Source organism: Maylandia zebra, linkage group LG7 (assembly GCF_041146795.1).
Source record: "Maylandia zebra isolate NMK-2024a linkage group LG7, Mzebra_GT3a, whole genome shotgun sequence".
Classification (NCBI taxonomy): Eukaryota; Metazoa; Chordata; class Actinopteri; order Cichliformes; family Cichlidae; genus Maylandia; species Maylandia zebra.
The window spans coordinates 8,481,365-8,506,967 of NC_135173.1; the positions used below are offsets into that span (position 1 = coordinate 8,481,365).

General features: G+C 40.8%; 3 protein-coding genes across 6 annotated transcripts in view; 2 read left to right on the plus strand and 1 right to left on the minus strand.

Annotated features, from left to right (window-relative positions):
• Nucleotides 1-3,484, plus strand: part of LOC101473569 (cocaine esterase) — a 29,656-nt gene extending 26,172 nt beyond the window's left edge. Inside the window, exons 1-13 of one of the 3 annotated variants that reach the window (XM_024800955.2) lie at nucleotides 33-201; nucleotides 517-709; nucleotides 789-930; nucleotides 1,225-1,358; nucleotides 1,485-1,638; nucleotides 1,726-1,830; nucleotides 1,931-2,029; nucleotides 2,187-2,330; nucleotides 2,415-2,498; nucleotides 2,582-2,729; nucleotides 2,819-2,968; nucleotides 3,077-3,149; nucleotides 3,223-3,484. In XM_024800955.2, the coding sequence (XP_024656723.1) occupies nucleotides 51-201; nucleotides 517-709; nucleotides 789-930; nucleotides 1,225-1,358; nucleotides 1,485-1,638; nucleotides 1,726-1,830; nucleotides 1,931-2,029; nucleotides 2,187-2,330; nucleotides 2,415-2,498; nucleotides 2,582-2,729; nucleotides 2,819-2,968; nucleotides 3,077-3,149; nucleotides 3,223-3,409 (1,764 nt within the window). In that variant the 5' untranslated portion in view covers nucleotides 33-50 and the 3' untranslated portion in view covers nucleotides 3,410-3,484. Of the gene's footprint in view, nucleotides 1-32; nucleotides 202-516; nucleotides 710-788; nucleotides 931-1,224; nucleotides 1,359-1,484; nucleotides 1,639-1,725; nucleotides 1,831-1,930; nucleotides 2,030-2,186; nucleotides 2,331-2,414; nucleotides 2,499-2,581; nucleotides 2,730-2,818; nucleotides 2,969-3,076; nucleotides 3,150-3,222 lie in introns of those variants that run through there. The other 2 variants (XM_012922486.5, XM_012922487.5) reach the window with 2 other exon arrangements.
• A 1,594-nt stretch (nucleotides 3,485-5,078) lies between these two features.
• Nucleotides 5,079-19,033, minus strand: fbxo31 (F-box protein 31). Of its 2 annotated transcripts, XM_004563444.6 has the most exons (9): nucleotides 18,496-19,033; nucleotides 16,978-17,049; nucleotides 9,169-9,245; nucleotides 8,890-9,057; nucleotides 8,683-8,757; nucleotides 8,454-8,563; nucleotides 8,174-8,327; nucleotides 6,095-6,462; nucleotides 5,079-5,671 (listed from the first exon to the last, which is right to left on the minus strand). In XM_004563444.6, exons 1-9 carry the CDS (start codon nucleotides 18,917-18,919, stop codon nucleotides 5,449-5,451), a joined length of 1,671 nt encoding a protein of 556 aa, XP_004563501.1. In that variant the 5' UTR covers nucleotides 18,920-19,033; the 3' UTR covers nucleotides 5,079-5,448. The 2 variants fall into 2 exon arrangements, with proteins under 2 accessions (XP_004563501.1, XP_076741782.1); XM_076885667.1 differs by lacking the exons at nucleotides 16,978-17,049; nucleotides 18,496-19,033 and adding an exon at nucleotides 16,046-16,198.
• Nucleotides 19,034-23,708: 4,675 nt separating this feature from the next.
• banp (BTG3 associated nuclear protein) overlaps nucleotides 23,709-25,603 on the plus strand; it is a 34,498-nt gene continuing 32,603 nt past the window's right edge. Inside the window, exon 1 of the mRNA XM_076885657.1 lies at nucleotides 23,709-23,886. The gene's annotated coding sequence lies outside the window, so the exon portion shown is untranslated. The remainder of the gene's footprint in view (nucleotides 23,887-25,603) is intronic.

The following is a 25,603-nucleotide window of genomic DNA, read 5'->3' on the forward strand; positions in this document are numbered from 1 at the left end:
GTGACACCCTGCACGCTATATTAAGTCTTAAGTTACGCGGAGGAATCTGCATGAGGAGGGACTGCCTCTCCTGGCACTTAGTTTTTGCAAAGTCGCCGATTGTTGTAATGTGTATCAAGACCACAATGAAGTCCAATGCAAAGCTGAATTTCTGGTTTTCAATGTCCGTTTTATTTCTCTGTGTTGCTACACAGCTGAGAGGTAAGTTAAAGTGAAACGCTTCTATGAACAATGACATCTGTGCCCTTGTGTTTATCTCTGGACCGTGCACCTCCAGCTGTATGTCCATAACTGGATCAAGGACACACATGGTTTATATTAACTGGCTCTAGTATTTCATTACTGATCTTCACATAGCTGGGTGACTGTAATTTGATGGAAGCTACAAATAAATAAGTAGTTCTTTTTTCCCCCTGCTTTTTACAACTATAAGTATTTTTGAAATCTGAAATATTAGATTTCATAAATCATGAAGCTTTATGTTATGATTCTCACTGATTTCTAATATCCTGACAGCGCCTGTAGTCCACACAAAGCTCGGGAGCCTGAAAGGTGAGTATGTGAGTGTGAAAGGGAAGGAGACTGGCGTCCATGCCTACCTGGGTGTCCCATTTGCCAAGCCACCCCTCGGCCCTTCCTTGAGACTGGCTCCACCTCAGCCTGCAGAAAGATGGGAAGGAGTAAGATATGCCACTAAACAGCCACCAATGTAAGAAACATGTGCTTCAGTTGTTGTAAAACACAGTTTGAAAAACATCCAGCATTTATTAAATGTTTTTATTTTTCAGGTGCATACAACCTGAGCGATTTGCTTTGGCACTGCTTGATAAACTCGGTTTCTTGTTGGCTGATATCCCAGACATCTCTGAAGATTGCCTTTACCTCAACATTTACACTCCTGCTAAAAGAGCTGATGATGCCCAGCTCCCAGTAAGAACCTTTTGCTGTAGGTTTTGAGCCTTGCTGGTCATTGCTGAAGAAATTTTCAGTGACAGTTGGTTTCCTTTTAAGGATTTTCATATGACAAAAAAACACCCCCTTTTAGAGCCAGTTGCAATGGGTTTGCCTTTATACCCAAATATTTTTTGTTTATCTTAAACATTAATTTAATACTTATTAATTGAGACTCATGCAGTGTGCTTAGCAGGCACAAAAATTGCTTTGAAAGAAAAATAAGAATGAAGAATCAAAAATATCTTTGATTTTTTTTTTTTTTTTCTCCAGGTCATGGTCTGGATCCATGGTGGAGGCCTCACAGTAGGATCAGCTTCAACATATGATGGATCTGCCCTGGCTGCTTACCAGGACGTGGTTGTGGTTCTGATCCAGTATCGCTTAGGACTTCTGGGTTTTCTCAGGTAAATAAACTTAAGTTACCAAATTAGAACATACTGTTGTCCTGTTCTTTTCCATTTTCAAAGACTGCTCACCTTCACCAACTCTAAATTTAGCTTAGTATGCCATTCAACTCTTTGTTTTATCAGCACCGGAGATGAGCACATTTCGGGGAACTTTGGCCTGCTCGATCAGATTGAAGCTCTCAGGTGGATCCAGCAGCACATTCACAGCTTTGGAGGAGACCCAGGATTAGTTACTATATTTGGAGAGTCTGCTGGTGGAGTGAGCGTGTCTCTTCTGGTAAGAATCTACAGTTAGAGGAACTTTATATAAACTTTTGCTATGGAAACCAACCTTTAATATGTGATGTGTTACTTGAATCACCAGCTCCTGTCACCACTGTCTGATGGGCTGTTTCATCATGCAATTGCTGAGAGCGGCACAGCTGCAATGGATTTACTTGTGGAAAATTATCCTCTACTAAAGGCACAGGTTTATTATGTTATTCTGGGGGATGTTAATCATTTTTCATTGTAAAACAGTAAGAATAATGCAACAGGTTTGCTTTTCTAAATTGATATCTTTTCACCAGGAGGTTTCAAATGCATCTGGCTGCAGCCTTAAAAGCACAAAGACGTTTGCTGATTGCATAAGAAGCCTTGATATTGATACCATAGTGGATTTTACCAAGGTAAATTACTGGGTGGAAACCTGATGTGGATTTCTGATTGGCTGAACAGTCTCATGATGTCTCTTAAATAACTCAAGGGAACTATTTTTACTTATTTACTTATCTTTTACTGTTTTACGCTATTGGAATTTTTACTTTTGTGCATTTTATTCACAAGGACCGACGGTTAAGATGTCCTGTAAATGTTGATGGGCATTTCCTGACAAAACCTGTGGATGAGCTGTTTCGTAAACATGAACTCCTCACTGTACCATTCATGATGGGTGTGAATAATGATGAAGCGGGATGGATGCTAAAAAATGTAAGTGCCCATCAAAATTTGATATCTTATTTTTGTTTAAACCGGCAATGTTAAGTGCAGCAAGGTTTTTATTCTTTCTTTTAGTTATTCATTAGTGTTCCACAAAATTGGGCAGAAGGAATGGATCGGGCACAAGTCATCAATGCAATGGCCTTCTTCTATCCCAATGTAAAGCACACACTGCCTGATATCACAAAATGAACCCAACCTGCTCAAGCATCTTTCACTGATGTGTTCTTTATTTCCTTAAGCCTAAAGATGCATTCATCAAAAATTTGATAATTGATGAATATATTGGAAACGGTGCCAACCGTGTGAAAAACCGAGATGGGTTCTCTGAGGTTACTGCAGATATTATATTCAATATTCCAGTCATTAAAACTGCTAATGCGCACAGAGGTAACTTTTATAGATTAATGCACATTTATCTAGAAACAATTATTTCATATTTACCGCTCTTACTAAGTGTGACACTTGTCTAATTCTAGAAGCGGGTGCTCCTGTATACCTGTATGAGTACCAGCATTCCTTGAAAATGGTGCAGAAAAGAAGACCGAGCTTTGTTGGGAGTGATCATACAGATGAAATTTTTACAGTGATGGGATTTTGCTTCACAACTACCCACGTTAAACTGCCTCGTGAGTGAAACCTAAAAAGTTTAATCTAAGCATGAGATATTTGGTTTGTTAGTTTTTGGGGTTTTCTGGGGTTGGAGTGCAGGATTTTTTACAAGATTATCACTTTAGATCCATGCTTTGTGGAGGAGGAACAGTTGAGCAGAACCATGATGAGCTACTGGGGCAACTTTGCTCGCACAGGGTAAGCTTACATATTTTAGTATACTGGGAGATAATACCACATTGTTATATCGTGTATATCTGTCTGCGTGTAGGTCTCCTAATGGGCACGACCTTGTCCACTGGCCAAAGTATGAAGCAGATGAAAAGTACCTGGCGATTGGTTTAACAACGCAGGTAACTGCTCAGCACCTGAAGAAGGAGCGCTTTGTCTTCCTGACTCAGACCGTGCCAGAGAAGCTCAAACGGCATGAGGAAAATGCAAAACGCAGCGAGCTGTAGAAAACTCGCATCTCTTCTGTTACGTCAGTTTTTGATATCATTACCAAATAATAAAATGCATAAATTAATCACTTATGACTTAATTGCCTGCCTTTCCATTCTACATTCACACAACTCATACTAGCCAGTAAACTATGGTTAATAGATGTGCGATTCAGTTCTGCTGCTTGTAATCGGGGTTTAAAGTGTTTTAATTAATTTCATTTTCATAGCACCAAATCAGAACAACAGTTTTCTCAAGGTGCTTTATAATGCAAAGTAAATGCCTCAGAATAATCAGATAGCCAGATGATCACCTTATGAGCAAGCACTTTGGTGACAGTGGAAAGGAAAATCCCTTGTAACAGGAAGAAACTTCTGGCAGAACAATGGCTCAGGCAGGAGTGACTATTTGCTGGATCGGCTGGGGGTGAGAGTAGATGACAATACACATGCAAAACGGTGTGAAATAAACAGATGTGACAACCTGGTTCTTTTCCTTTTTTTTTTTTTTTTTTTTTTTTTTTTTCCTCTTTTGTTTATTCATTACTGAGAAGAGCGCTTAAGCTGAAAAGCTCCCTGAAGTCTGATGTGAGCAGTTCAATAGGTCAAACTTAGTTTTCCACAAATTCAGGCATATGGCATTTAAAATAGTACAAAGCAACACTTTTAAAAGGCAAATTATTCAAACAGCTGGGTTACAGAGAAAATAACTTATCAAACAAATTCACTAAAGTTGAGATGGAATTTAATGGAGGGACAAAAAGGAAACACAACAACGCTTTAGCAGATATCTATTTTTTGCAAATATTAGTAAAGCTGCAGTCTGATATAAAAGTGCTGGCCAGTGGTTTTCAAATGATTCAATATATTGCCCAGAAAAGTGCACTTGGAGTAGGAAAGCTACTGGGCATCACCATCAGGCCATAATGAGACATACAGACACTTACTTGGTACTGCGCTGTTAGATCGTATAATGTTCAGCTACTAGGTCTAGAATTTAAAACAACTGGGAAACCTGTAGGGAATAACTTTGCAGGTATAAAGCCAGGCAAACACTGTGTCAGCCATTAAACGAACAAACTCAATACATTTCAAAGGTAAGTGAAGCTTCAGTTTCATACCATAGTTACAGAAGCACAAACTGTCTAACGCTGATACTTTGAATAAATCCAGATTATGTATCTGTTATCGTTGTCACATTACAATTCCTTTTTCCATCTTACATAATAATTCAGGTGTGGTGATAGTAAGCATGTCTGATGTTGCTGAAGGACATAAACGTCTGACCAACGCTGGTTGATGTAAGTACCGTGTTTGATAAGACGGCGGGTGAACAGTTAGAAAATTGCCCGCTTGTAAAACATATTCAGCAATTCTATTTGACACCATACAATGAATGAAACTTAAAACACGTTTGTTGTACTTAATACTCGTCTGTCCTTGTATCACTAATGTCGGGCAAAGAGAAACACCTGAGATGCTGTCTTTTCTAAAGTCTGGATGTCTCTAAAGGAAAAAACTGAGGGGGGAAAAAGGCATGCTGCTTTATTGAAAACAAAACTGGTTCAGATAGTGGTTATGAGTGTAAATAAATGCAGCATGCAGTTTAATATGTTGGGCACTGAACTCAGTATAATACTATATTATATAGTAGAATACATTGGACACCTTTGTCTTCTTCAAGCACTGCCAAGTACAGACATGGATTTAGAATCAGAGGCACATACAGTTTGATCTATAATAAATGGTGTCATTCCTTTGTTCTTTTTTTTTTTGTTGTTTTTTTTGTCCTACAGTGAATAAATCAATTTGTGACCTGTTATCATGCTGCACTGGAGGATTAAAGTCATACGTTAGGTGAAGACAAACAGTGACACGGGCAGCCTTTCAAAGAGTTTGGATTGGAACAAGCTAAAGTTAGATGGTAACACCTAATGCCTTTCAAACTCTTAAGTTAATCATGATAGTATCGTTGCCAGCAGAAGACAGAGGTGTAATTGTGTAGAATGGTTGTTATGATGGCTATTACTGTGGGAGGAGACTTAAAGCTTGGTGCATCAGGATGTCCAGGACTGCATGTTGCGCAGCATGGCCTCAAATCGCTCCAAGTCGGGGGCATGAGCGTGAGGTAAGTTGTCCGTCAGGCGACTGTACAGACTGAAAGACTTCAACTCCAGCCAGATGAAACCAAACCGGTCCTTATCAAACAGCACAAAGAGCCCCGGGGTGCGCTCCGGACTTGTAAAGCCATGCCCAGCAATCAGGCCTGTCCCATAGAAGCTGAAAGAGAGATACGTGTCCTCATCGATTAATACATTTTGTTACATATATTGACTGGTTCATAAACGTACACTATGCACAGGATATTAAAAGCAATAGTGAAGACGTCTTGATGCATTCTCAATCATCCAGGAAAGTAAATCTCCAAAAAGTTGATTCTGTTCATCTGGACGTAGCGTTTTGTGGACGTAGCGTTCAGTCTCGACTGAAGAAGTCACTTGGATGAGTGACGAAACGTTTCTCCCACAAAATGCTATGTCCAGATGAACAGAATGAACTTTTTGGAGACAATAGTGAAGACCAGTATTTTCCTTCATTGATGAATTAATTGTGACCATTACCTTAATATCATTGCCCTTTATGGTAAATGCCTTTCAAAATATTTTGAATTCTGTAACAAAAGCCTGTTAGCCAAATCCTCACCATTTTCTGCAGGTGCGAGGGTACTCCTCGTTGCGAGCCATGACCCCCATAGGCAAGACAAAAGGCTGTGTTTCAGGATTGGATCTGCTACTGTGACTAGAGTCACAGCTGTCTGAACAAGCACCGTGATCTGACTCAATCTCCTCTGCTGCGCTGGAACCACCACAGGCCCCTTCAGCTGCACATCTACCTGTGGCAGAAGTGCCATTTTCCTTTTGTTCCTGCTCCCTCTGTACTTCCTCATGCACTCCCATTACTAGCCGTGACAGCTCCTCAATGTTACACTGTTGCTCCAAGTCTGGGAGGACCACAGGCCGACACAGGTTAACATCCAGTGTGAGCTGCCCTGCAGGAACATTGGGATCTCCCTGCAGGAAACCATAAAATCAGAGTATGCACCATGAGTAGATTTACATGCAATTTAAATCCACAGTCTTGAAAAAGAAAAACCCATTTTCAGTTCTAAGGTTTTATGTATCACAACATAATTGGGAAACAATAGAATAGAACAGAATTCAACTTTATTGTCATTGCACATGTCAGAGGTACAAGGCAATGAAATGCAGTTTGCATCCATCCAGAAGTGCTTTAGCCATAATATAGATATATAAACAAAAAAAAACACCAAGTCTTAACCAGGTCTGAATGTTATTTAAAGACTATCTCAGATTAACAATACCACATGATACCATTACACAGCATCTTATTTATTTAACAAAAATACAGAAGTGGCGTGTGAAAAAATAAGTGTACACTAGATTCAACAGAAACCAATGTTAGCAGCATTAACTTCAAGTAACTGTTTCTGTATGACTTATGTATGACAACTCATACCCTGGATATGCTGAATGTGTTTGCTGAAACTGGTGCTGTGCATTATGGCCAAACAGGGTATTGGGCCTCATTTACTACAGTGTGCATGCACAAATCTGTGCATAAATTGTGCACACGAATGTTTCAGGCACAAATCTGTGATTTTAGAAAATTTTTGTGCCTGAATTTGTTGGTACTTTAGGAATAAATTTAGAAGTCCCTCTGACCATGCACTGCACCTAAGGAATTTAAACAAAGGTCTTTAAAATGCACACTACTACTAGTGATACTAATAATAACAATAACACTTATAGTTATTATTAATATTGGCTTTTGGTTGGACACAAAGTGCTCAGAATTACAAAAAAGGGATGTAAAGAAAACAAAATACTATCACTAAGGAAAAGCACAGCCACTGTTCGGAGGAAACTCATTTCCGCTGTTCATATCCTTTCAGTCACTAACCAACATTCATGACCCTAGGTGAGGGTGAGGGTGAGAACTTTTGAGAGTGAAAGTATTTTTTGCGTATGGCAAAAACATTTCCACACAAATATAAGTAAGTGAGGCCCACTGTTGCAGAAGTCTTGTGGTTTGTTCAAATTATACTTTGGAGACCTAAGCTGTGCTGACATGTTCTTTTTAGAGAGAAGAGGCATTCTCCTGTCACCCCTTGCAAATATGCCATCAGAATTAGAATCAGAGCCATACTTGTTAAGTCATTTTCTAGTTGTGCTGTAATGAATTTTAACATTTAACATGCTAACTAAAGCATGCAGAGTCTGAGATGTAGCTCTTGGGTTTCTTGCAATTTTTACTTGCAAGTACTGCAGGGTCTGATCTTAGGGTAAATTTGCTAGGATGTCGACTCCCGCAAAGATTTGTTGTCTTCAACTTCTGAATGATCTCTCTTATTGTAGAATGATGGACTTGAAATTGTTTGGAAATGGCTTATTTTACTTTGCAGATTGCTGCTCACACTCACTGGTGATCAGTTAATCAAGTGCTTTTAATTAGCAGCACGTGGTTACTACTTACCGTCTTAGTTGCTACAAAAGCATTAAGTGTGCACTTAATTTTTCACACACTTCCAGAATTTTGGCTTAGTTTTAATTAAAGAGATAAAAGACACAATGTAACATGTTATATCTTGTTGCTCCTCTAAGAATGCATGAACAGATTGAGGGATTTTAAGCTGCAGGGCCCACATTTAAGAATCACTTTCATTTAAAATGAGTACAACCACTAATAATGATTATTACTTACAGTGAGTTTGGTTGCTCTTGCAGACATTCCATGGAAACTAAGCATGACAATCTCCAAGCCATGACTACCATAGGTGCCTTTGAAAAGGCCTGGCTGCAGCAGATCAGAGGGCTTTGCAGGTGGCAGGTAGATCCTTCGGTATGTCAAGCAGTTACTGTCATAGGAAAATAGATGAAAGCATACAGGTTTATTTAGGCATATTACAATCATTATCATTTTAACATGGAAGTACAACAGAGAAAATGCACGTAAGCAAAAAATAAATACAAAAAATGCATACTCATATTGACTAGTATAAATGAACTTCATTAGGATAAGCTCCTGCATGTGCTCATGAAATATTTCTTCCAGTGTCCTCCCCCATTCTTCCTCCAACCATGTCCTGAACTCCTGCACAGACACACACATCGTAAAAAGTTGATAACAGTCCCTGAATTTCACCATCATCAGCATGCATGGGCTTTAAAAGATAGCATACACTGTAAAGGTAGTAAAGGTATTTGACCCACCTCCTGTCTGCCTCCTGGCATGCGGTGATGGTCAGTCTGGTTACACTTTGTTGAAAATTCATCCTTCTTTACTGTCTATATATAACAGAATATAAGACATATAAGAGAATTACATACTTTGATAAGATATTAAACTCAAACTAACATCATCTATTTGTGTCAAAAAAGACAGTATCACTCCGCTTTTTCAAATGTGTAAACCCTTACCTGTATGTCTCCTTTGTGAGGACCTTTGTGTCCATACATGCACTCCACAGTGGCCTTGTTGCTCTCCATCATGTGGATCTGGAAGAGTGGGCGCCTTCTCATGGGGTCCTCCACGCGGGGGTCGTGAGGTGGCAAATACATCCAGCCAATGATGAACAACCCGTCCACCTGAATGAAACATATTTTGAAGAATTTACCTGCACTACCTAAATTATATGTTCCTTTATACCAATATTTACTATATGTAGCAGTTTTGTGCAAAAGAGGAAAACTACCTACCACAACATTGAGCAATCCACCATAAGGGCCAATGTCAGGCTGCCATAGGCCCAAAATATGCCTGTATGGGTAAAGTACTGTAAAACAAGAACATAATAACACACCATACAAATCATTATATGCACTGCTTCACTTGAGGTTTAACATTAGCTCACTGTCTGGTTGACAAAAACAAACAAACACCAGTTGATGTTAAAAAACACTCAACTTTTGGTTTATGAGCCAAAGGGAAGAAATGTGTAAACTGATGGTGTTTCTGCCAACCAAGTTTCTGAACAACACACACAGCACACCTGTCTTTCCATTTCATTTTCAATACTCACACAAGAAGCTCAGGGGATATTTTTTAATAACCATAACCATAACGCAGACTACATTGCACTGCTATGACTGTGGCTTGCAGATTAAGTCAATAAAAGTCACCCCACACGTAACCCATCATGCTGCAGCCTCCACGTAGAGGCCCATGTACATACAGTGTGTGTACACGTCTTTATAGTCATATATATATATATATATATATATATATATATATATATACATACATACACACACACACACACACACACACACACACACACACACACACATATATATATATATATATATATATATATATATATATATATATATAAAAAAAAACACCCAGCACGCCCCTGCGGGCGGTTTATCCTTCAAGCTCGGGTCCTCTACCAGAGGCCTGGGAGCTTGAGGGTCCTGCGCAGTATCTTAGCTGTTCCCAGGACTGCGCTCTTCTGGACAGAGATCTCCGATGTTGTTCCCGGGATCTGCTGGAGCCACTCGCCTAGCTTGGGAGTCACCGCACCTAGTGCTCCGATTACCACGGGGACCACCGTTACCTTCACCCTCCACATCCTCTCGAGCTCTTCTCTGAGCCCTTGGTATTTCTCCAGCTTCTCGTGTTCCTTCTTCCTGATATTGCTGTCATTGGGAACCGCTACATCGATCACTACGGCCGTCTTCTTCTGTTTGTCTACCACCACTATGTCCGGTTGGTTAGCCACCACCATTTTGTCCGTCTGTATCTGGAAGTCCCACAGGATCTTAGCTCGGTCATTCTCCACCACCCTTGGGGGCATCTCCCATTTTGACCTCGGGACTTCCAGGTTATACTCGGCACAGATGTTCCTGTACACTATGCCGGCCACTTGGTTATGGCGTTCCATGTATGCCTTGCCTGCTAGCATCTTGCACCCTGCTGTTATGTGCTGGATTGTTTCTGGGGCATCTTTACACAGCCTGCACCTGGGGTCTTGCCTGGTGTGATAGACCCCAGCCTCTATGGATCTTGTACTCAGAGCTTGTTCTTGTGCTGCCATGATTAGTGCCTCTGTGCTGTCTTTCAGTCCAGCTTTGTCCAGCCACTGGTAGGATTTCTGGATATCAGCCACCTCCTCTATCTGCCGGTGGTACATACCGTGCAGGGGCCTGTCCTTCCATGATGGTTCCTCGTCTCCCTCCTCTTTCTTGGGTTTCTGCTGCCTGAGGTATTCACTGAGCACTCGGTCAGTTGGGGCCATCTTCCCAATGTATTCTTGGATGTTCCTTGTCTCATCCTGGACTGTGGTGCTGACACTCACCAGTCCCCGGCCCCCTTCCTTCCGCTTAGCGTACAGCCTCAGGGTGCTGGACTTGGGGTGAAACCCTCCATGCATGGTCAGGAGCTTTCTTGTCTTTATGTCAGTGGCTTCTATCTCCTCCTTTGGCCAGCTTATTACCCCAGCAGGGTACCTGATCACGGGCAGGGCGTATGTGTTGATGGCCCGGATCTTGTTCTTACCATTCAGCTGACTCCTCAGGACTTGCCTGACCCTCTGCAGGTACTTGGTGGTTGCAGCCTTTCTAGCGGCCTCTTCATGGTTCCCATTTGCCTGCGGGATCCCCAGGTACTTGTAACTGTCCTCTATGTCTGCAATGTTGCCTTCTGGTAGTTCAATCCCCTCAGTTCTGACTACCTTCCCTCTCTTTGTTACCATCCGACTACACTTCTCCAGTCCGAACGACATTCCAATGTCATTGCTGTATAGCCTGGTAGTGTGGATCAGTGAATCGATGTCTCGTTCACTCTTGGCATACAGCTTGATGTCATCCATGTACAGGAGGTGGCTGACAACTGCTCCGTTCCGTAGTCGGTATCCGTAGCCAGTCTTGTTAATGATCTCACTGAGGGGGTTCAGGCCTATGCAGAACAGCAGTGGGGACAGAGCATCTCCTTGGTAGATCCCGCACTTGATGGTAACTTGTGCTATGGGCTTGGAGTTGGCCTCTAGTGTTGTACGCCACATCCCCATTGAGTTCCTGATGAAGGCTCTTAGGGTCCCATTGATCTTGTACAATTCTAGGCATTCCAGTATCCAGCTGTGGGGCATTGAGTCATAGGCCTTCTTGTAATCAATCCAGGCAGTGCACAGGTTGGTCAGTCTGGTCTTGCAGTCTCGGCTGATTGTTCTGTCTACCAGTAGCTGGTGTTTTGCACCTCTGGTATTCTTGCCAATTCCTTTCTGTGTCCCGCTCATGTATTGACCCATGTGCCTGTTCATCTTAGCCGATATGATGCCTGACAGGAGCTTCCATGTAGTACTGAGGCAGGTTATTGGTCGGTAGTTGGAGGGGACCGGTCCCTTCTTGGGGATCAGGACCGTCCGGCCTTCAGTTAGCCATTCTGGGTGTCTTTCGTTAACTAGCAGCTGGTTCATTTGTGCTGCCAGACGCTCGTGGAGTGCAGTCAGCTTCTTCAGCCAGTAGGCGTGAACCATGTCGGGCCCTGGTGCTGTCCAACTCTTCATACTGGAGACCCTTTCTTGGATATCTGCCACTGTGATGGTTACTGGACCCTGTTCAGGGAGGTCGCTGTGGTCTGCCCTCAGATCCTCTAGCCACTGAGCATTGCCGTTATGGGTTGCATCCTTCTCCCATATGCTCTTCCAGTATTGCTCCGTCTCCAGCCTTGGTGGTGCTGTCCTCTTATTGTTCCCTTGCCACTGAGAGTACACCTTTGCTGGTTCTGTGGAGAACAGCTGGTTTATTCTCCTGCCTTCTATCTCTCTGGTGGCCAAGGCTGTGAGTCTTTGCTTGGCAGTTTCCAAGGCCTCAGGTATGGACAGCTTGCTGTATTTCTTAGGCACCTTATTTGTCGCACCTTTCTGCAACTCCGTTAGTTGGCTAACCTCCCTCCGTGCTACTTTGATCTTGCCCTCTAGCCTCCTTCTCCATGGAGGGTACTGCCCCTTGTGGCTGTTCAACTTGTAGCCAAGCATCTCACTGATCACTGCTGCCGTATTGTAGATCAGCTTGTTAGTGTCGGTAATCGTGGTTGTAGGTATTGCCCGTAATCGTGGTTGTAGGTATTGCCCGTAGTGCTGCATTAACATCATCTAGCAGACCTTCTGAGGGTACTTCACGTAATCTTGGTAACCGGCTACGGGGGATCCAGGTTTCAAGCTTGGCCATGATCCTATTTTTCAGGTCAGTTCCTCTCGCACTCAACGATCCTTCTCCTATCGCACTTGGGGCTATGTACCCAATCTCGGGTGGGGGTGATGATATCTCCCCCCTGACCTGGCGTCCTGACTCCTCCTTGCCGTAGCATTTGTGTTGTACCTCGTCAATCTCTAGCTGTGAGAGCAGTCCCTTCTTTCGAATGTTGGAACACTGAGCTACTAGTTGTTTCGCCGTCATTGTGGATGTTGGGTATCGAAGAATCCATAGGTCCCTCATCCTATTCATGTAGCCCCTTCCGCCGGGGTTACTTGCGTAGTAGCATTCCAACAACGCCCTGTTTTCGTCCCTTGCCCACCGATGCCTTCTTGTTCCAGTAGCCCACTTTTCGTCAGGGTGCCCTGGTTCCTCAACACCTGACGCGGACCTTGTTGATCCGGGCGACGTCCGAGCCGGCATGCCTTCATATTTATCTGTCTCGCTCATGTCTGCGGTAGGCTTGCTTAGCATAGGGGGTCTAGCCTTAGGACCCTTACTGGATACAGACGCCCCAGGCAGGAATCGAACTTGCGATCCTCTGTTCCAAAGGCGTGTAGTTTAACCACTACGCTATCCAGCTGCTATATATATATATATACACACACATATACACACACACACACACATATATACTAGGGGTGCAACGATACACAAAATTCACGGTTCGGTTCGATACTTTGGTGTCACGGTTCGATATTTTTTCGATACAAAAAAATGTTCATGCCTTTTTAATTTGTCATTTATTAAAATTATAAATATATATTTTAACTCAAAAGTACAGTTTTTAAATTTAACCCTAACTAGAGCTGGGCGATATGAGATTTTTTCATATCACGATATGTTTTTTTCATTTCAGGCGATAACGATATCTATCACGATATAAGCCAAATAACTATATTTGTAAGATTTAAATGTGCTGTTGCTCACAAGTAAAATGTGAAATAATCAGCAGCTTGTTTTTATTTAAATATTTATTTCCCATAATAAGTTCAACAGGGTAGATGTACTTAAGGAACATGAGACTTTTTCAGATAAATAAAGGCAAATATTGCAAACTACACAAAAGACAGCCGCTAAAGCGTTTAAGTTTCAAAATAGAACAAACGAAACAGACTAAATTGTCAATTCCACTTAGAAACAAAGTATTAATTCTAAAAATAAATCTTAGTTTGTTTTACAGAAGAACAGACAAAACTGACTAACTTTTGTCAATATCAAATAAACTGAGAACTAAAAGGAAATTCTCAATCTCTCCTTGTTGTATAGCTTAGCTTTTCAAACAGTTTTAACAGTTACTTTAGTCTGACAAAAGCCGAATGACGAATTAGCGCTTCCAGTCAGAGACTGAGGCTATGTCCACACGTACACGGGTATTTTTGAAAACGGAGATTTTCCGTTTTCGCTTTAAAAAATAATCCCGTTCACACGTAAAGGCAGAAATGAAGGAAAACGGTGCTATGAACATGCCAAAGCAGCAGGTGGCGCTAGATTCCTAACCGTGCAGAAATATTGGCCAATCAGAAGTCTAGAAGCCTCGGTGGGAAAAAGTAAACAAAGCTGGGGCATAGAAGCAGAACCGAGTCGTATGTGTGGACCGACAGTAACTGTGTGTATATGTAAGCATTTAAACACTGCAGAGAGTAGAATTAACAGTATTGTAGAAATTCATTTCACCTAAACAATAACGTGGCGCACAGTGTGATGCATGCACCAGTTCATTGTATTTCCAGACTTGCTTTCGGCACAATTTACAGTGCACGGCTACTCTGTTTTTTGTCAGACTTGAAATAGCCGAAATACCTTCACACTACGGAACTTCTATGGCTCTTCCGTTCGACAATCTCTCCGGCATTGGAACCATCATCTGTTTTCTCTTCGGTCACGCTCGGTTGATTTTTCTAGTCGGTACACTCATTTCCTCCATTACCCGCTGGCTGCTTCCCAAACAAACACACGTGCGGCTTGGCACTTGTGCTGTACGTAACAAGTCACGCGACGTGAAGCTGCGGCTGTGATTGGTTCGGCTCTGCGCTACTTAATTTGGATCGGCCGACCTTTTTTTTTTTTTTTTTTTTTAAGAGGACAAGAGCGGCGAGGTCTATCGCGATAGCTTAATTTCTCTATCGAGTAAGAGTTATATCGCGATAGATATCGTTATCGTTCTATCGCCCAGCTCTAACCCTAACCCTTGTGCATGTTTTTTATTTTGACAGCGAATACGCACCTGCGGACCACTTATGTGCAGCCCTGGTTATTTAGCTCGTCATATTGCAGCCACAGAAATTCTTTTGTCCATGAAACCATAAAGCTGCACTTTCTTTTTGCCTTATAGTCTGATTTGTCACAACTTCTCCGTTTTGTGGTAAGCTTTTCTTTGGCTGTCACTTCTTCACCCTGACCTGTCTTATTTGGCTCAGCAGAACTAAAATATATATCTGTCTGTGAAGGTTCTCAGTCATCCAGGTCATCGTAGTCAAATATATATCCTGCTGCTTTTACACACGCACTCACATAAGCTCAGCGATTCTCTGCGCGATCAACCTCTCACATGTTTAAGCTTGCTGCGGGAGATTTCACTTGTCATGTTTGCATAGTAAGCTAACAATTAATAAGACGATGTCAGAGGAATTGGTGCACAAATTATCATCACTCACAGATCAGTGCTGTCGCTCTCTATACAAAGTGAAAGCAAAAAAACAAGCGCAAATTCAAACGCAATTTCAATATGTCACATATTGACAGTGGCTCACCGATGCCAATGACATAATTACCCAGCTACATTTCCGAAAGAATGCAAAAGCATTGACATATATTTTTCCTTCCTACAAAAGCCCGACGGGCAGGGAAGAGATAGATTTTGGTACCCCGACTGAAAAAAATCGCTAGCTCCAGGATGTCGGGCTAGCGATATTGCAAGCCCTGTATCTGATTGAGGAATCACTCATCTTTGGAAAAGAGAGTTTATTACAGAGAAATGTCTCTTTCCAAAATAAAAGCTATACTATCCGCTTCTTCTGGGCTATATTCTCAGCAGCATATTAAACAGCTGTCTAAATGACTCGGCTAAAGTTAGTAGCATGCTTGCTTGTTTTTTTTCTGCTTCCACTTGTCTTTGCACTAGGATGATGTCGGCGTAAATGTGCAGTCATATTCGTTGTGTTCCCACTAATGCTTTCAGGTTAATCTCGTTGAAATGACCTTAACGCCACAGCACGGCAAATCTCCGTTAACGAGCTACCGCCGATTGCCCCGTGCATGGGGCTAGACGGCCAACACGTTAACGAGCTAACTGCGCTAACACACTAGTTCCCACCCATGTAATTGAGCATTGCATGGCACATCCAACATACTGTTTTACTTTAGTCCATGACTCGCTTACCTTCAGGGTCATACGTCACATGAAAACCAAAATAATTCCAAAGGCCAGATCTGAATGAGGGTGGTCCATGGGGGAGGTCCATGTTGTAAGGGGAGCTTAACTTCTGTCTCGCTAGCTTGCCCTGCGCTCGACCCTAGGCGGAGCAGTCGAACGCAGATTCACTGAGCGCTCAACACAGACAGCATCGTCAGAAGGAAAGTTGATAAAATAAATTACAAATTTTGTATTGTTCAACACATATGCGTACCGAACCGAAAGCACTGTATCGAACGGTTCAATATCGATACGAATATCGTTGCACCCCTAATATATATATATATATATATACACAAGGCGTGTAGTCTAACCACTACGCTATCCAGCTGCTATATATATATATATATACACATACATACACATACATACACACACACACACACACACATATATATATATATACGCACACACACATATATATATATATATATATATATATATATATATATATATATATATATATATACACATACATATACACACATATGTATGTATATATATATATATATATATATATATATATATATATATATATATATATATACACACACACACATATATATATATATATATATACACACACATATATATATATATATATATATATATATATATATATATATATATATATATATATATATATATATATATATAAAGACTGTCAGATTTTTTTTCCTTTTTGAACCAGTAAATATTAAATCCATCAAAATATGAGTGTCCGTTTACAGAATAACCTAAATGAGCAGGAATGAACCTGCTTCACTAAATCGATAAATAGATTATCTTAGTTCGAATTTATTATGTTATCAAAGTATTTACTTCTCTTATATGTCTTATATTGTGTTATATTTAGACAAAGAAGGATGAATATGTGACATGAGAGCTGAGAAACTAACGTTTAACATAGAGATCCTGGCTAGTCACTCCTCGTGCTTCCACCTTCCTCAGATCCTCCCTCATGCCAAACTCTGCAAGGAAAAAAAGAACAAGACAAAACAAAACTTAGTTTGATTATGACTTTGATTATAAAGATAATCACACTTATAATTAATGTGATAAATAACCTTGGTATTTATCTAATTGAGAAAAAGCAGTGAAGTGAGAACAATTCCGATATTCCTAGTGTCTTTTCCCCTTTAAATTGAGATCAGCGAAATAAAGACTTTATAGGGCAAAGTTAAACCCCAGTCATCAGACACAGACCTGACCAGATCTGAATTGCACAAATTCTCAGGCACACAGAGCCAAAAGCATGAGCAACAGTTTCAACAGAAATCCAAAAATAAGACAGTGGAAATGCTTTTGGAGATTGCTCTGATGTCTAAATTCTGTTTGTACTAAAGAGAGATATAAATAGAGTAAGACCTTAAAAGAGAATGTGTGTATGTGTGTAGTAAAAGTACTAGTGGTGGCATCTGTTGCTGATATTAATTGCTCTTATTGAGCAGCAAGTAATGTCTCTCAGGGCCACTGAAATGACGACTTGCTTATAAAGCGCTTTCCAAAAGTCATCATGTTACTGTCTTTGATGCTGTACAGACATGTTTATTCTCTTTGTTATTCTCTGCCAGACATTTAAGAAAATGTCTCCTAGTTTAAACAGCTGGTATTCTGAATGTGTGTCAAGTCAGGACTAGAAGGTTATCTCACGCGCTGATGTTTTGAAATTCCAACACTCATGTTTCATCTAAGACTTAATTAGGCTATTACTGATGCACTACTATATTGCATTTTCCTAGTTAATAGATTGGTAACACACACACCCCCAAAAAAGACAGAAAATAATAAATGCTTATTGCACAAATATGTTTAAGTGGCTCATTTTTTTTACCTAATCAGCCAACTGATTTAAAGGGTTATTTTATAATTTGCAATTTTCTAATCATTTGCAATTGCCTTTTATTGTCCATTAATTTTTAAACTTTGCACGTTGCATGTTTCAAAACACTGAAAATGAGCTGGGAAACCCGGAAGTGAATCTTCAGCTCTACCAATTTATGCTCGTCATGATTACATGGACTGTGACTGAACCGCCTTTGTTGAACCCTGTCATCTGCAGTCACCTAAGATAATCGCAGAGGGCTTGGTCAGGGCCTGCATCAAAAGTCTAAACCGCCAGACAGAATGGCTGACATGGCCCTAATGAGAGTCACAGGCCTTGGTCTATTCTTAAGCAGCTGTGTTTACAGAGCCAGCAGCTGGGATATGGTGGGGTAATTTCCTTCATATTTCCCGCAGAGATCAATTGAAATGCTTTTAAGGGAACTCGTTTCCGCGAAATCAGCTGATACATAAATTCTTACGACAAGAAAGAAGCTCGGACACTCTGATCAGAGACCCGAGCTTTATATTTCGGTCTTACGTTATCGCTCTATGTTTAAATTGCAATAAACGTCCAGGGCTGCTACATTTACCTTCAATGCATCGCCTTCTCCAGATGGTTTCCGTCTTGAGTAGTTGTCTGAATTTCTTACAAACGAGGGCAACATTTGATAGAGTTGTTCCTGGGAGCAAGGAGAATATTTCCACTAAAAGCTCCGGTGGTAATTCCGCTAAGGACTGGGGGTGTGGAGGTCCCGTGCTCGTGCGATCCAGAAAGCCCCCTGTGTTGACACGACCGCTGCCATATTCGCAAGCGTCACTCGGCCCTGCAGTGGCTGCTACGCCGCGCTCTGGGCCTCCGCAAGCACCTGCGTCGAATCTCCCTTTGCCCACGATCCGCTCCTCTTCCTCCTCGTCCATGTCGGAATCGCTGCCTTGATCCTGCTGGTTATGCCTCTGTCGCCTTCGGCACCTCCGAGACTGACCAACTCCGCAGAGCCTGGCGCAAACAGCCATCCGTAGTTACCAAACAGGCAACATTACATCACTACAACACATCCATCAGCTGCAGTGTGCCTGATCCTTCCTCGTCCTCGCGAGCATGGGCAAAGGCATTTCATCTGACGTCACAATGTTCCCGTACAGTGCGTAGTTTGTTGCTTTTGAACATAAAGCGACGGTAGTGTGCAGTATCTCCTGCAGTTACGCAAGTTTATAAGGGTAGCCTATGCCTGAAAGACAATGCTCTTTGTAACCGCTTACTAACACAGGGTTTAAAGGTCACGGATCAGCTCGTGTCACACAGCTGCAGAGTTTGCAGCGACATGGTTCCTTTTTAAGTTAGGAGAAAAGCTTAGAAAGTCACCCTCTAAAAGATCAGTTTATTGTTATTTAAAATAGTAACATTAGTCTTTATTAAATGCTTTCATTCAAAATAAGCATGAATCCGTGCAGAATAATATCCAAACTGATAGCCAATAATTGCATTTTAACATTTATGTTTTAGGTTGTATATTTGTCGAGGTGGGAGGTGTTTTTGTTCTCTGTGCAACATGCACTCAACTTGGGATCAAACAGCAATCTTTATAAGACAGGCATTGCTAAACCAAGACCTATTTCTAATGCTAATTTAACATTGATTGCTTGTTATTCTACTATAGTTTTGTAAAACACAATATTTTCTGTGAGTTAGTTTATGTAAAGCAGTTATGTACAATGTGTTGTTCACACTCCTAAGTGAAAAAGAGACAAAATTAACTATTTCTGTCCAGTTAGATTCGAATCACTAAGATTTCTATTTTTATTTCTTTTCTCACTTTTCCCCAGCTCACTTCATATCCCCGCCAATGATTGCCTTTTGAGTTATTTTGTCCTTTACTCATTTTTCTGTCAAACATTATTTAAGGACTGCCCTTCCTTTCACTCACTGGCACTTTTCATCTTCACACGGGGTGTCAGTTTTGATTTAGCCGTCCATTTGTGTGAGGGAAAAAGAAATTTCTATTATTTACCAATCAAATGCCACCCTGAATTCCAAAAACTGAAATTTTAATCTTCTTGCACCTTAAGCAGTTTCCACTTTTGAGTGGAAGGGGAATGTTTAGTCAGGATGTTTTCCATAGTTGTCCTTTTTTCACATTAATATATAGCAGGAACCAGTCTGCTACAGGCAGATTAACATATTATTATTATTATTATTATTATTATATACCTATTATTAAAGATCATTACTATTCTATTCATGTCCTGTAGTATGCTTAAGATCAGAAATTCAAGAATTCAAGAGGTTCTCATTCTCATAATAACCTTAAAAGCAGATATTCATCTCACACTATCTTGGGAGCAACCAACTGCATTGCCGCCCTTGTAGAAAATGTTTAACACTGGTGGTCATGCTGTCTTCATATATACATGAACAAGACAATGGTGAACAGCATGTGATAATATCCACTAATAAAATAATATCTCTAGTGCCCTTTTTGGTGCCATTCTCTGCCATTCACTTTCAGGGATGTCAGTGAGGTCAAACTATGAATGAAAGCACATGTTTCAAAAAAAGTCCTGTATTTATTTAGTAAAAGCTAAACTAAAGGATAAACCACAATACGAGGTTAATCAGAAGAAAGGACTGAGATGTTTCTGATCACTTGTTTCTAGGAATAATGCAGCATAAGTCATCATTCCTGCAGTTTGTATCTAATATAGACTCATCTAATACCAGCAAACAATTCCTTCAGATGCTGCCATATTCAAAACACCATTAACTAGACATCTGCCACTTAGCCACTTGATGTATGCAGGCGAGTATAATTTGAATCCTTTTGGCCACAATCTACAAACTTCCCCTGATCCTGCCTAAACTGAGCTTTATATTCCCATCTTCTAGCGCTTGCTGGATTAGAGGCATTTTGAAAGGTTAAACCTCAACAGCCGGAGCTCTGAAATACCTACACCCAACAGATATCGCCACCAAGGATTACTCCGAAAACAAGAAAGGCCAAAAAAGAAAAAAGGGAAAAAATGACACAGCTGAGAAGACACTTGTTTTTTCTAAGAAAGACGGGTGAGTGTCTCCACATTTAATGAAGGCTAAACAATAAACATTCTGGCAGCAACACTCATAATAGTAATCACTGGAGACAACTGCAACACAAAGGAGTACTTGCTCATACACTAAATCTGTTTCCTGTTCTCTTTATAACCCTGGATGACAATCTGAAATGTTGTCATTCTCTAAATGGACTAGGACATGATGAGGAAAATCGAGGAGGCCCGAACAATGAATCAAACAAAGGATTATATTCATAAAATAACCCAGAAATTAAATAACAAACAAACAAACAGTAGACATTTAAAAATAAAATAAGAAAAGGGAAAGGAAATGAGCGAGCCATGTATGCAGTATGAAAGATCTAACATTTTTCATCGTGACCACTGGAAACTGACACCTTTTTCTAGGCATATGAATCTAAACTTACCAGGTTGAATGAGGAAAGTATTTTTTAGACATATCAGAGGAGATTTTCCCCAAGGCAAGCTTTCCCAGATGAATGTGCCTGATCCCATCTGCCGGTGGATCACTGACTTCCTGACGGACAGGAAGCAGCATGTGAGGCTGGGAAAGAATGTCTCGGACTCCCGGACCATCAGCACCGGCTCCCCACAGGGCTGTGTTCTTTCTCCTCTGCTCTTCTCCCTGTACACTAACTGCTGCACCTCCACCCATCAGTCTGTCAAGCTAATCAAGTTTGCAGATGACACCACCATTATTGGACTCATCTCAGACGGGGATGAGTCTGCCTACAGGAGGGAGGTTGAACGTCTGTTGTCCTGGTGCAGCCACAACAACCTGGTGCTGAATGCCCAGAAGACAGTGGAGATTATTGTGAACTTCAGGAAGCACACAGCCCCACTCCCCCCCATCATCCTGACTGACACCCTCATCACCACTGTGGACTCATTCCGCTTCCTGGGTACCACCATCACCCAGGACCTGAAGTGGGAGCCCACCATCACCTCCGTCATCAAGAAAGCCCAGCAGAGGATGTACTTCCTGAGGCAGCTGAAGAAATTCAACCTGCCAACACGGACGATGATGCAATTCTACACTGCAATCATTGAGTCCATCCTCACCTCCTCCATCACCGTGTGGTACGCTGGAGCCACTATCAGGGACAAACAGAGACTGCAGCGTGTTGTGCGCTCTGCTGAGAAGGTGATTGGCTGCAGACTTCCATCTCTGCAGGACCTGTACACCTCCAGGACACTGGGGCGTGCAGCTCGGATCACAGCTGACCCTTCTCACCCTGGACACAGTCTGTTTGACCTGCTCCCCTCAGGCAGGAGGGTCCAGTCACACCAGAACCTCTCGCCATAAGAACAGTTTCTTCCCCTCTGCTGTTGGACACATGAACAATAAACGTATGACTGTTCCCACCACTAACACATGACCCTACACTGTGTTCACTGCATCATTCCATGTTTGGCACTGATCACCACCTGCACTCATGTATATATCTATCTACTTAGCACTTTTAATTCTTATTTTTATGTCTATTTAAGCGTTATATGACAGTATGTTTGCACTAAGTACCGCAGCAATTTCCTAATGTTGTAAACCTGCTCAACATTTGGCAATAAAACCCTTTCTGATTCTGAGATGTATGGCAGAAAATTCTCCCATGGTAGCACACTGGTTTGCATATAAGAATATGTTATTTTAAAAATATTTTTATTTACAGACATGTATTCCAGCCAGGAACAGCCCTTCTGCATCACCATTCGCACTATGAACTGAACCTTGAGCCTCATCTGCAGATCTGAGTCCTTTTAAACAATGCTATCTAGCTCTACCTATACAGCTCTTAATGATGAAAAGTGCAACCACTGCTATGTGGAGAGTTAATAGACACTTAATATAGTGATTGTAATAACCTAATATCTGCTGCATTTTCTTATTCTTGTATTACCCAGAGAAACAGAAAAATGCCTAAAAACAGTGTGTCAAATCCCTGCCTAGCTGAAAGATGGACTGAGCCTGCCAGTGGCTCCATCTGCTGGTCATTTGCTGCTTTTACTTGTAGCACTCACCACCTCTTCACCACAGTTGTTGAGAGAGTTACATTTTAGTGCAAAGCAATATGCTCTATACTAGATATTGGCATATTCTATGATATTTGAATATAATAAACACCTTTATATGTACACTGAAGACCAAACAAGTAAATGTAAAACGCTTGATAAAAATACACTTGCGCTTCAGCTGACCTTGAATTTTGTAATGTTTCAACTGAATTTGCTTTGTTTTTGTTGTTGTATTTTATCATTTTTGCTGATTATCTGTCTCAGAAATAAACATCAGAGTCATCTACATTGTGAACAATAGTTAGTGGCCTGCTTAATTTCTTGTGCCAAATCATCTACATAAAAGGGCAAACAATGTAGAGGAAAATAAACCCATTTACTCCAATCACTGGGAAACCAAAATAGTAAAATACAGTAATATATACTCTATAAGGTATCTACTGATGCAAACAAAGACTAGGATTAAATCAAGATAACAAACAATCCTGAGGAGTTGGATTACCATGGATGTAAGAAACGTTTTGTGGACGTTTAAAAATTACAGGGTTAAACAAACATGTTATCCCTTTATCCAATCTCAGTGCTTGCCACAGAGGTTGTATTAAGATACTGTGCTTTATTTTCATGGGGTATCATGATGAGTAGTCGAATAAATTGTACAATTTAATGGAACTCGGCTTTTTTCAGATTCAGATAAAACAGCTTGAAAAGAAGCAATCGTGCAGTCTGTGAGTGGCGTCTACAGCGGTGACAAGCGGTCTCCTGCAGACTGAGCTCCCTTGAATGAGCGTTGAGGAAACCTCCGTGTGAAGCACACGAAGGCAAGGTCTCATCTCTCGCGAGGAACGACGCCATTATCGGAAGCTCTACAAACAACACGAGAATTCACCATTCACACGGTAATATAACCCAATCTTACACGGTACATGTGTTGTGTGCGAGAATGAGGAGAGAAGCTGCATCAAAATCACATTTAATTTAGCGATTGCTTCAGCATTAAACGAATTTTGCATTACGCTCCAAAGGCCTTTAGGCCCAACTAGCATGCTAACTACCACGCTAGCTTAAATAGCGTCTCCTTTAAGTTAGCATGCAAGCTTTCAAATCCGATTTTGTAGCGGCAGCTAACATTAGGTGCTAGTTATGATTCTGCTGACGCTAATTAACTAATGAAAAATAAATAAAATATCTGAAGTACAGTAGTTTTGAACCGTATGTCTAGTCGCATTACATAGATACATAACAAATAGATGCTCCAAGTTAGTTTTCCTCCGTTTATTCGCCTGTGTTTAGCATCGTCAGACCCCCGCCCAGTTAACTAACCAATCTAAAGCTCGTTAGTTTGGCTAGTAGACGTGTACCAGCTCCGTGCCATTTCTTTATATTTGTAAGCTAAACTGTAGTAATCTAGGCTAAGCAGCTAAAGTCTAAAGAAAATAGCCTGAAACAGCTGTGTACGACCGCGTTTCCTTATAGCTAGCCACTATCACAGGTAACGGTAGCCTGCTTTAAAAAAAGCGCCAGGAGCTTTTTGCAATTTCAGACCGTTTTACATAGGGCTTAATTTAGTTGAGCTACTCTAAAACTGATTTTCGCTCATTTTATGTTGGGCATAGCATTCAAATAAACCCTCTTACATAAATGGTGTGTGTCTTCAGTAACAAAGTTTCCTTTGTGTAAGTTTAAGGACAAAACACACATTTATTATTCTTTTTTTAAATGTAAAGTAATGGCGCAAACTATTACTCTTAAGCTGCAATCCATGCTTTTGTTAGTTACGTAGAGACGGGCCCACATAAAAATGTCATACTTTGATTATTGTAATTTTCCCTTATGCATCTATGCTTTTTTGCCATGTTTGGGAAACGAGGAAATGACTCGGGAAGACAAAGCTGCGAGATCATGACTCTGGATATCATTTCTCATACACACAACATGATTGTTAGTTTATTCGTGGCTGTTATGAGGATATAAGCCTTGTATTTACAATAGATGGATCCTTCTCTCACACATTTTAATTGAGGTGCTGTGCATTTCTGGAGTAATACTTTTGTTTTTAATAATTTGTTCCACAACTGCGCTAAAAATGTGTTGGTGTTAGCATTTGCATTACAGCTCCAACATTTTGTTTCCAAAATGTAGGCAAATCACTAAAGCAATTGTGCAGTTATGACACAAAGACCAAGGAAACCTTGAAAGTAGGCAAACAAAGCAATGCAACAAATGAAAAGCAGCAGCTAAAATTAGATGAATTATACAGGATTTTTCTTTTCAATATTTGGCAATACATAAAGGCTCAAAACAGGACAACTTATAACATGTATTCAAGTGAACTGATACACGGCTCAGAAGTTGCAAATACTCTACTGCAACTTGCAAAAATAAATTAGTTTGGAGTGTGTAAGTGCTAGATCTTTCTTGGGTTACTGAATTTGACAGTTTTGTGGGAGTTACTTTGTCATATATTTGTTGTGTAAAGGTAGCTTATTAAAAGTGTAACCCTAACTGTATGAGTATGTATGAGTATTAGGACCACATTAAGAAAAAAATATTATCGATCATTTTGAGATTAAAGTCAAAATACTATTATAAGGGGGAGAAAAATTATATGTGGCG